General features: G+C 31.1%; 1 protein-coding gene across 3 annotated transcripts in view; it reads right to left on the bottom strand.

The window, feature by feature from the left end:
• WDR33 (WD repeat domain 33) overlaps positions 1–12,643 on the bottom strand; it is a 98,990-nt gene that overhangs the window by 66,109 nt on the left and 20,238 nt on the right. For all 3 annotated transcript variants that reach the window (XM_051985681.1, XM_051985680.1, XM_051985679.1), the window contains exon 2: positions 1,716–1,942. In XM_051985681.1, coding sequence (XP_051841641.1) covers positions 1,716–1,919 — 204 coding nt within the window. In that variant the 5' untranslated portion in view covers positions 1,920–1,942. The remainder of the gene's footprint in view (positions 1–1,715; positions 1,943–12,643) is intronic.

Below are 12,643 nucleotides of genomic sequence, written 5' to 3'. Positions count from 1 at the left end.
AACAATAAAACAAATTCATTACTTTAACTTTTTTTCCGATGGAAAATTTGAACATCTAAAGCTGCAGAATAATGCTATTAATCTCAAAATGCAGCAGTTATACCACAATCACTCTGGGTACTTGTGAAAATTTTTTGAAACCAGTGGCTACTTTTACTCACATATTGGTCAAGTTTATAACTGCTAGAACAGACTAAAGATCATCACCAACTGAAAACTAAAATGCAATATGGTATAGTAAAAAGAGTACTGGTTCCAGGGTTAAGGGAATGAATCCAAATACTGCTTCCAATGTTTACTACCTGTGCAATTTTGGAAAGAATCCCAACCTCCTCATTTACAAAACTAGAAAATTAAGATTAAACTAAATGTTCTCTTGGGTCCTTCTGGCTCTAGAGCTAAGCTCCTATAACTTATGTTATTACATGTTCACACTGTATTAATATTAATATACAGCAATATCCCAATGCCAAAATACAGATACAATACAATGTCCTTTTTTAATTGCCCCCAAAATATTAAGAGTAAAAGTAAATAACTATCTTTTTAAAAGATAAAATATTTCCCTAATTGTTTTATGAATATAAGAAATGTAGAGCTATGTTCTCAACCCTTAATATTTATATGAAGATGAGGCAGCTAGTGTTGCAGTGGATAGAGCACCAGCATTGAAATCAGGAGGACCTGAGTTCAAATCTGGCCTCAAGCACTTAACACTTCCTGGCTATGTGATCTTGGGCAAGTCACTTAACCCCATTTGCCTCAGTGCAAAAAAAAAAAAAAAAAAAACTATATGAAGATTATTCCAATATAAAAATTATCTTGCTTGCAACTAAGAAATAAATAATTTAAAGAAATAAATAAGAACTATCTTGGTTAATATCAATTCTTTTGTAACATAATATTTTGTTGAATTCTTTGAAATAAAGTGTGTAAAACATTCTCATGAACAAAATTAGTTTATAATGACACTATCCGTAATTTTTAAAAAGTAAATTATAACTGAACTCAACCACAATGCCATGGGGTTGACTGTTCATAACACAAAATCATTTGTGTAAACATAGACCCTACTCCATTCAAGTTACTTCACCTAATATTTTGAAGGAGCATTCACTGATATTGGACAAAGTATACCTCTTTAAAATAGAAAGAATTCCATAGAGACCAAAGTCTCTAAGACATAAGCTAAGTACACAACAAAATTACGAAGTAGCTAGACCATAATAAAACTGGTAGCTACATCAATATTAAAGATAAAAGTTAAACCCAACACTAAATAGTAAAGAGCTGAAATTATAAGGTTCTAAGAGTATTTACAGAATTACAAGATAATTCAAGTTCCTACTTGAAATACCATGAATTCCCACATGAAAAAAAAAATGTTATTGAAGAATCAAATCAAGCATTTTCCATAGTTAATAAATTATTTTTGAATTAGTTATACCTCAGAGTAAAAAAAAAAGGAGAGTAATGGTGATTTCAGGCCCTTCTTTTAAAGTGGTATAAGCATCTCATCTTATTCCAAACTACATTCAGCATAAACTGAACAATTTTTTACGCTCCCTAAAATGAGTTAAGTGTTAACTGACTAGTTCAACTAGAGTTTAGCTCTAGTTATCTAGAGAATATTTTTGGAATTATTTAAAGTATGATCTCTGCAGCAATAAATAAATGCAACGACATTTTTTATATGGTTTGTTAACTGAACTTACTTCCAAATATTTGATCACAGAGGGATTGTAGTCTATTGTCTTCCGGTTCACAGCCTTTCTCATTCGTTTCCCATCAAAAGTGAGCTGCTGCATTGCCTGTTGCTGTGCAAAGTCTGGTCGTTTGTAAAAGAGCTGCCTTGGTGCCTGGTGCTGGAACCGTGGCATATGGAAAAAACGAGGTGGAGACCCAATTTCTGTAGCCATGGTGATGTTTTCCTTCTAGGACACTGAAACAAATTTTTAAAAAACCAAATTTCTTTTTAATACAAGTAAAACATGGTTCTCAAAAAAAAAATTATAACAGGCATAGTTAATGTTTCATATTTTAAAAAATGAAGAAAATTTTTATTGTTCCAGCAATCTAATGCAAAAATAAATTGGCTGTGAGACTACATAGTAATGTTATTCAAATGAGGATGGTTCCCCAAACTATCCATAGGTAAGAATTTGTTAGATTTCTGTGGGAAAAAATAAGGATTGTGAGAAGGTCTTTAAGAATAATCAAAACACATATTTCTTAGAAGGAATAGGAAAATAAATAAAAAACATGGGTTGTCATGGCTTCAAAATTACAAATTATCAGGATTAAAAAATTGTGAACAAGCCCTCAGAAAACTATTATAAGAAACAGGTAAATTTTAAGAATAGAATACTTCCTCTTTCTTGCAAAATCCTTAAAATAAAAATTGGTCTTGGTGAAAGGAAAAAATAATAATCTATTTTTGTTTCTATAAAAGATGTCTAAGCAGAAATTTTATTATTTTCTGAATTTTCACAATTAAGTGGCATATATTTAGAATGTCTAAATAAAATTCTATGTGAGTATATAGCCTTAGATAGTCTAATTTTTTCAAGATTTGCAATTACATACCAGAAGATAATAGAAAATAACCTGACATCTAAAAATATTTAAAAGCATTTGAACAGAAAAAAACAATTTTTCAACTTCAATGCTTTTCTATTAGAGTATAATTTAAATTATTTTGCCAACACTACAAACTATATTCAAATTCATATACATTCAATATTTGAGCCTGCAAGGCTAGTTTAACAAATATTAAGCAAATTTGTTTTGAACTGAAGATTGAGATAGTAAAGATTTTTAGAACAAATTTCATCATTAAGAACAATAAAACTATTACATTTGAAAGCTAATATTATAATTGCTTAAGTGTTACATGACCAAGTAGAAATGGCATTTTACACACGCACAGAGGTTAAAGGTACAAAATTCATAAATATCTGAGTCAATCTACCAAAGCATTCTAAATAATTATTTAAATACAATAGTAAAACATTCCTTAAATAAAGAACTTAAATAGTTAGAAAAATATTTACTACTACAACAAGACTATCAACATAATAAAAATTTGAAGGAATGTCAAACCATGGGAACATTTTAAAGACTAATAGCTTTTTTTCACATGTAGGAAATGTCAAGAAACATGTTTATAGGGGAAAAAAAGTAGGAACTCAGGTGAGAATAGCCTTTCCAGGCACTATAAAACATTTATCAAAATCATTTTGAAAAAGAAAAGCTCATCAATGAACTCCACACCAAAGGAAAGTAAGAGTTGGCTTAATTGAATATAAATTACCTAGTAAAAAACTAGTTGTTTGACAAGAATTGCTGGAAAAACTGGAAAACAGACTGGCAAAAATTAGGTGAGAACATCTTTATACCATATTCCAAAATAAAAATTCAAAACAAACATGATCTTTAAGATACTAGATCATACAATTTTTAAAAATTCAGGCCCAAACTATAATGATGCTATATTCATGTTAAAAATGAAATATGTCACTGTCAAAGAATTAAAAGGGAGGTTCACTCAAAATACTTTAGTGGGGCAGCTAGGTAACGCAGTGGATAGAGCACCAGTTGCACCAGTCCTGAAGTCAGGAATACCTGGTTAAAGTCTGGCTTCAGACAATTAACACTGGGCAAGTCATTTAACCCCAATTGCCTCAGGGGGAAAAAAAGACTTTAGAAATACACTACACATTTGTCTTTTTTTACACCTGATGTCAAACTCAAATAGAAACAGAACGCCACTTAACTGTATACAAGGATCTCTGGTCACATAATGACATATAAAAACCACAAATTAAAGTTATCTATGTTTTATTATCTTCATTTTTTCTTTCTTTTTTTTTGGCAAAATTATACAATAATCTACATGCACTCAAAAAGGTGGAGGATATTTATTTTTATAGATATATATTTAACATCTCTAATGTGCACAAGGAAAAATTCAATTTAAGTAGCAAGACTTTTACAAAAATAAAAGTTCACTCTCAAAAGACAATTGCAAGTGCTTCACAAAAGAGTGGTAATAGAATCTAAAGGGTAAAAGCAGCTTTCATGAAAGATTTCAAGAAGGATTTTAGATGGTTCTTGAAAGCAGTGCCTGACTACAAAGAAAAATGAAATAAAAGCAATCATAGTGAGAAATTACAGAGAGACAATAATGAGATAAGGTAATGCATAATGCAATTAAGTGAGAAAACCTGAGCATGGATCATGCCTTAGATACTTAACAGCTGTGTAACTGAGGAAGCAAGACAAGCTCAACACAAAAGTTAAAAATAATGGGAATATAAACATAATATCCAGAATGAGGCTAAGACAAATATGTTATCCTTAGAGGCATTTTCCCCAAAGGAAACTTACCTTTAACTTTAAACTGAAGGCAAAAAAGAAAATAGGCACTTAGAAGAAATTAATCTGACAGTCATAATTTTTACAATTGTGAAGGGACTTTGGGAATTATCTACGTAGGGCAATTCTCACCCAATTTTGCTGTAACGTATCAACTCTTTGAATTCAAATCACTATATGGTTATTACTGATCATCCACAATACACAGTGGAAAGAAGAGGGGCCTTTATTCTTTCTTTCTTAATGGAGAATAGTCAGAGGATGTTAGAAAACAGAATAGAAGGCAGACATTTATTAATGAAAGGGGGTAATATTTTAATTAGAAAAATGTTTTAATAATGACTAAAAAAGAACCAACATTTCATTAACAGTCAAGACACTTAGGTCCTCATTTATACCATTGACTAACCATGAAACCATGAGACCTTGGTCATATTAATGACTCTGGGCTTCAGCTTTCTATTTAAGACAGTATTTGATACTGCCCTTCAGCTTCAAAATTCAGTGATTATACTTTGCCAATAGCACTAGAAGAAATATAGCCTTTGTCTTCAAGTAGTATCCCCCCTTAAGGATAACTAATGTCTAACAATCAAGTAGTAAAGTATAAAAGAACAATTACATAACCAGGCAATCTGTGACATTTAAATTAGCCACAAGAAAAGCATATTTCCATTTCACTCTCAATGAATTTTCAAATTATTTGCTAATATATCTTGCATTTTTATTTTTGTGAATCATTAAAATAAAATAGCACAATCATAAAGAACTTTGACATTGGCAACCATCTTTTAAAGTAAATAATTACCTCTATTTTATCAATGAAATAATAATCATATGATAATAGTATTTATGCAACACATTATGATTTATAAAGCACTTCACATATATCTCATTTTATGCTCATAACAACCTAGAAGTGCTATTACTATTAATTCCATTTCACAGAAAGGAAAACTGAAACTGGGATAAATTAAGTGACATGCTCACAGTCACACGGTAAATGTAAGGCTGATTTGAACTCAGTTCTTCCTGACTTTAAGCCCAGCACTTCATTTCCCTATCAAGCTGCCTGCAGACAAGTCTATATGATGCTATTATGTCTTATGTGACATTATTTTTCCAAAAATGAATTCAAAAACATTTACATGCAAGTTACAGAACAAAATGCTAGGGCTTAAGAATACCTCTACAGGATGTATTCTGATGGAAGTAGATCTCTTCGATAAAGAGAGCTAATTCAGTTTCAATTGATCAAAGATGGGCAGAAGCAGCTACACCCAAAGAAAGAACAATGGGAGATGAATATAAACTGCTTGCATTTTTGTTTTTCTTCCCGGATTATTTATACCTTCTGAATGCAATTCTCCCTCTGCAACAAGAAAACTGTTCGGTTCTGCACACGTATATTGTATCCAGGATATACTGTAACCTATTCAACATGTAAAGGATTGCTTGCCATCTGGGGGAGGGGGTGGAGGGAAGGAGGGGAAAAATCGGAACAGAAGTGAATGCAAGGGATAATGTTGTAAAAAAATTATCCTGGCATGAGTTCTATCAATAAAAAGTTATTAAAAAAAAAAAAAAAAGATTACCTCAAAGGAAAGAATAGAAAGTCATTCAATACATAATATGAATCAGGTATGAAAAAAAAAAAAGAATACCTCTATAAAATGATAAAGCAGATGACTACTGAAGAAAATCACTACATAACAATGATAAAAGGCATTTCCAGAAAACTCAGAGCTATGGAGAAATCAAAGTTTTAAGAAGCAACTTAAAGGGAGATGCTTTCTTATCTAATTCTGATATAAACAGTTGCTTTGAATTTCTTCTAGTTCTTATGCTTTGGTTTAATGTCTCTCACTAAATACTCCTACAATCACAGCTTCCAGAATTACATTTTCTAATCATCCCACTTAGTTTATATTCTGTTAATCAATAAACAATAAATTGACTAATATTTAAAAAAAAAAAAGGAGATGCTTTTCAGTAACTTAGGTTCAGAAACAATCAAATTTAGGCCTTTCAAAAAGTGAAAGTACTTCACAAAAAAATATGAAAAACAACTTTTTCTTCCCAGAAAAACTGAGGCAAAAATCATATATTCTTCTAGTGGTAAAAAAAAAAAATTTTTTTTTTACTAATATATCTTATATTTCTGTTTACATGAATCACTAAAACAGATCACAATCATAAAAGAACTTTGAAGCTGACAACTATCTTATGAGGTAGATAGTTTATAGATAAGAAAACCAGAGAATCACAAATGTGAAACAGGTTGTTTCCAGAGTTGGTTAAGGAGTCAAATCTTGAAATATTATTTTTTGACTTTAAGACTTTCTGCCATAACAAGCACTCTTAAGCCTTTTTTGTGAGTTACAAAATCCTTTACTATTCTGGTGAAGCCCATGGACCTCTTCTCAGAACGTTTTAAAATGCATGATATAATAGGCACAAGATTTCAAAGGAAATCAATCATATTCAAATAAAGATATTTTTCCCCCATATAAGTTCGCAGACTTCCCCATTCACAAACAGGGTTGGAAGGAGCACACTTGTGAATTTCCCATTAAGAACTACATCACAGTTTTTCACGTGCAAGAACTTTTCTTTAAATATTTTTTTCAACCAAAACATACTTATCCCCCACATGATTAACTATATTCAAAAGGGATTTTCAATGAAAAAAAGTAAATTCTTTTTCCATTCCTGCTATACTGATTAGGATAATAGAACTGAGTCTAACCAGTAAAAGTAAAGTAGTAAAGAGACTATTTCAGAAAGTGCTGAAAAAAATTTTCTTTTAAAAAATATTAATATTATTTCAAAGATAAGTAGTTAAAAGCTGGAGGTGTTCAAAGATAGGAACACTAATGCACTATTGATGGAGTTATGAATCATTACAGTCATGAGGGATTATACAAAAAAAGTAGTTACAGAATTCTTAAGCTCTGACCCAGAAATTTCAATGCTAGGCATTTATTTACTCTGAGAAGGTTACTTACAAAAAAGCAAGGTCCCCTATATACACAAATATTTATAGATGCTCTTAAATGGAAACAAACATGCCTGTTATTTAGGGAATAGCTAAAGAAATTGTAGCACATTAGATGCAAAGAAATGTTACTGTGTCACATGATAAACAATGACCGATTTTAAGTACAGGTAAGTATGGAAAGACTTGAATGAACTGTTGCAAAGTTAAGTAAGTAGACTCAAGAAAACAGTATAGATAACTATAATCATATAGATGAAAAGAAAAATCTACAAAACAGACAATAATGAATGAAGCAAAAAATAAATAAATAAATAAATGAATGAATGAATAAATAAATAAATAAATAACGACCCTAAAGAAGAGACATGCCATCTTTGGCAAAATCTTGAATTTTTTTTAAAAAGTGTTATAAAAGTTAGTTCTTAGGAATAGGAATAGGAAAGGCAATATAGGGAAACAAAAGATATCAACAAAAATCTATTTTTTAAAAATCATCTCCTTCCCATAAAATACAATGAAGATTTCTCTGAAGAATGAATTACAACTGAAGGTATGTTACTTTCCATTTTTTAATTTCTCTTGTTAACCAAAAATACATACATCTTTCACATCAATAAGTTAGTCAAGCATTAAGCAGTTACTATGTGTGCCTGGCACTGTACTAAATGCTGGGAATACAATACAAAGACAATTCATGGACCTTACAACCTAATGGAGGAAGACAATGCAGAAAACCAAGCTGACAGGGGAGGAACTTCTCAAAGTATCCATCACCCAAAAGCAGTGTAACTGGAGGTAAATAGTGAGAAGTCAATGTTGAGCTGAAGCCCTCCTTTAAAGGCCCAGAAGCCCATGGAGAGCCATGGGCCCCTCCAGTCAGACAACACAATTCTTCATTACATTTAACCTAAATTCAGTGCCTTTCAGCACAGATTTCATTTACACTGTTGTAGTCATTGTACATATTACTCTTTGTGGTCTGTTTTGTTATCCTTCAACAGCCCATTAAAGTCCTTCCATTTTCAATGAATTGTTCATATTCATTGTTTCTTATAGTTCAGTAATAGTTTATTGCATTACCTGAATTAAAGGTGTAGTTACATAGCTTTCCAAAATAATTGGACCAATCCTTTTCTTTTCTTTCTTTTTTTCCCCTAAGGCAATTGGGATTAAGTGACTTGCCCAGGGTCACACAGCTAGGAAGTGTTAAGTGTCTGAAGCCATATTTTAACTCAGGTTCTCCTTATTTCAAGGTTGGTGCTCTATACACTTCGCCATCTAGCTGCCCCTGGGCCAATCTTTTTCAGTAGAGAATTAATAGTATACCTGTTTCCCAAAATTCCTTTACCACTACCTTTCTTCCTCTATATATCAATAAAGCACATTCTGGCTTTCTAGAAACAACTAGCTATACTGACGATTTTGAAATATAGTAAATGTGACATGGTTATCAATTGAAGTAGTTCAAAAGAATAAAACCATAGTAAAGAAAATCCTTCACCACTTTCTGTCCAAAAGGCATAGTATAGAACAAACAACATTAACCAAGAGATATAGTTTATACCTTTCCGGAAGATCTCTTAAGTGAACCATCAATTCAGGTCTTACTCAAAGATAACAGACCTTATAATCCAAATTGGCACAGAAGCTAAAATAACATAGGCACTCAACACAGGAGTTCACAAAAAGAAGTCCTGATTCTAACTAAGAGAGTCTCAACAAAAAGTTACATGCCCCAATATTTTAACACGGAGACAACGTATTTAACAAACAGGCAGTTAGACATGCTTAGAATGAAATCACACTAAATCAAGAGATTTCTGTCAATTTCAATCACTATCTCATAAGCTCCACTTAAACACAGGAGCCACTTAACAGGAATCTAGGGAACACAATGCTATAAAAATGCAATGAATAAATTTAAAATGATATTCTTAAAATTACCACATAATCATTTCATTTATTCAACCTCAAATGGCTGAGTATCACACTTTTCATGTACTGAATCTATAAACTAACTACAAATATTTATTGAATAATATGTTACACTAGTTCTCCACTTGTTTAATACCTGTTTTTCATGTCAAAAAACTATAAGCAAACTGATAGATCAAGGAAAAAAAAAAGTAAAACCAAAAGAACAATACACACAACCACAGCAATATAAATAAAAAGCATAGATCTGACCAATGAAGATACAAGAGATAATAAAACAAGCTTCCTTCTGAACCAGGAGACAGATGTAAGACAAGGTATATTTGCACTGCCCAAGATAATTCTGTAAAAAAAAAATGTAAAGCCCCCAAAAGATTAAAAAATCTTTTTAATGTTGATTATTTCAGTTTCTAATAAAGATTCATTGTATAAAGGTTACTTTTTACTAACAGAACAATATGAAGGAAAAGAACATTTTATATAGTTTTGAAAAATCTATCATTTAGTGAACATTTTAAAATTTAAAAAACTTACTATGGAACTATTACCAAAAAAATTACCAAAGAGTTATTAATATAATATAATGAATGTAATGTAATGTGATGATTACTGACCACTGTTGAGCTAGAGTTTTATGTTAAGTAAAGCTTAATATTTTCAGAGCTAGTCATATTTTTGACAAATTTTATTTAGTTTGTTATTGCACCCTAAAAAATGACACACAAAAAAATCAGAAAAACATGAGAAACATTGTATGAATTGAGTCAGGATGAAAAAGATGAGTTTTAATTCTATTTCTCAGAACAGTACTATATTAAGAGTACAATGTAGATAGAATTAAGAGACCGAAAAGGAGATACTGGTAAATTAACATAACAGGGATTTAACTTTTTTTTCTATTTTAATTTAAATTTTATTTTATTTAATAATAACTTTGTATTGACAGAATCCATGCCAGGGTAATTTTTTACAATATTATCCCTTGCACTCGCTTATGTTTCGATTTTTTCCCCTCCCTCCCTCCACCCCCCTCCCAAGATGGCAAGCAGTCCTATAAACGTTAAATATGCTGCAGTATATCCTAGATACAGTACATATTTGCAGAACCGAACAGTTCTCAACAGGGATTTAACTTAACAAGCATCAATTAATAATCTTTTATGCACAAGATGTTTGGAATATGTTTCAAGATTTAAGAAAAGGGATTAGAAATACAGCAGAAGCCTGATGGTTGTGAAGGTACAACACAGCAAAAATGTCTTTGGCTGGAAATTATATTATTAAAATAAAATGACAAAAATGTCCATACTCTTTGATCCAGACATCTTACCCTGTTAAATATATATCTCAAGAAAGTCAAAAATAAAAGTTTCCAATACATCAAAATATTTGTAGGAGCACTTTTTGTAGTAGAGGAAAAATAGATGTCCGTCAAATTGGGCAATTAGACAAAATGTGATATATTAATATACAATGGAATACTATTGTTCTAAAAAACAATGATAAGCTAATTAAAAACTGTAGTAAAACCAAGAAAATATAAACAGTGTACACATGGGTCCTTGATCTCTTTACGGTATAGACCTAGTAATGGTCTCAAAGGAGACTTTATTGACTTTCTCTGATCATACTTTCCAGAATGCAAAGTACTTCCTTCTCACATAAAAAACCTTATATTTATGTTCCTTTTTGTCTGCTATGCCAAATCTGAGAAATTTATGGTAGAAAGGTAGATCTATCTAAAAGTAGAACTTCAGAGTTGCTTTCATTTATATTTCTCTATTAGTTATTTGGAACATTTTGTGACTGACTGAATTTCTTCCTTGGAAAACTGCCCTTTCTGTACAACCAGGCATCAAACCACCATTCCAATCTCATTAGATAATTTTCCCTCTCCCATACTGTGAAATCTGGCCAATCTGGTCTTTTCTCTCCTCTTTAACTGTTCCTTATTCTACCTTCACTATCTCACAGAATCTCTCGAGACACCACTATCTTTCATGAAGCTTTTTTTACCCCTTTCTCCAAAAGTATCTTTTTTTAAACTTTATATTTTTATTATACATATTTTATATGTTTCATATCCATCAGGATGACCATTTCAAGAAGGAAATTTTGTTTTATTCTTTGTGCTTGTTATCTCCCACCTCCCCCCATACAATGCCTGCAACAGAGTAAGAAATGAACATTTGCTAATTAATATTCAGAGCACAATACTCTCTGAAAAGCACAAACACTGGAGTCACAGGAATTGAGTTCAAAGTGAAATCCTCTGTGACCTTATATAACCTATTTTTAGCTTCTTTGGATTTCAGCTTCCTCAAATATAAATAAAAAACTAAGGCTAGTTGGTCTTAGAGCTCTTCCAGCTCTAACTTTATTTAACATCATTTTGGGGGAGGAGGGGGAACACAATTTGCTGATATAAAGCTGTACCTACCTAGTGCTTTTCTAAATCTGGCATTCATTATAATTTTCCTTTTCTTTGTGATCATCCTATTTTGAATTTCTAATTATGCTACTCTGATTTTTTTCCCCTTTCTCCTCGCCTAGTTTTGTTAATCATATTGACCTAAAAAAAATCTAATTAATGCAATGATCAACTGTTGATCATTGCATTAATTAGATTTTTTTTAATCATAAGAATTTTTTTCCCAGTGTTATTAAACTGTAAATTACTTTTTTGGTTTTACTCACTGTACTCTGAATCAGTTCATGCAAACCTCCTAAGTTTCTTGGAACTGCTTTAAAGGAAAAAAACAAAACAAAACAGGTCAATTCTTTATTTGAAGAGAATGAGAAATGGAATGGAAGAAAAAAATTTTTAAAAATTTTAAATGAATTTACAGCTAGAACCAAGTAACTTTTATTTATATGCTCTATTTTTAAAAAAAATTAATTTCTGGTCTTATTTTAGTCCTTTTTGTTTTAGTCATTCAAAAAGCAATTATAAAATGCTTATTATTTGCCAAGCATTTTTAGGTACTGAGAACACAGAATAAAGTTAACAATAAAAACAAAAACCCAATACAATCTTTATAAGAAGCTTACATTTTAAAGGGGAAAACAAAATGTAAACATCTAGGTACAAACAAGATATAAATACAGAGTAGACAGAAAGTCATCTAGAAAGGGAAGGCATTAGCAGTTGGTAAGGCCCAAGAAAGGACTGATGAAAAAGAGAAGAATTTAGCTGAGAGTTGAAGAAATTCAAGGAAATTAAAAGGAATTACATTTCAAGAACGGCAGGGAAATCAGTGAAAAAGAAACAGAGATAAAAGATGGCTAATGCTTACGGAAGGAACAATTCTATGTAGGGCACTGCAGAAC

This window comes from Antechinus flavipes, chromosome 3 (genome assembly GCF_016432865.1).
Source record: "Antechinus flavipes isolate AdamAnt ecotype Samford, QLD, Australia chromosome 3, AdamAnt_v2, whole genome shotgun sequence".
Classification (NCBI taxonomy): Eukaryota; Metazoa; Chordata; class Mammalia; order Dasyuromorphia; family Dasyuridae; genus Antechinus; species Antechinus flavipes.
The sequence above is the reverse complement of the archived record's forward strand: the minus strand, read 5'-3'. Positions and strand labels throughout refer to the sequence as shown.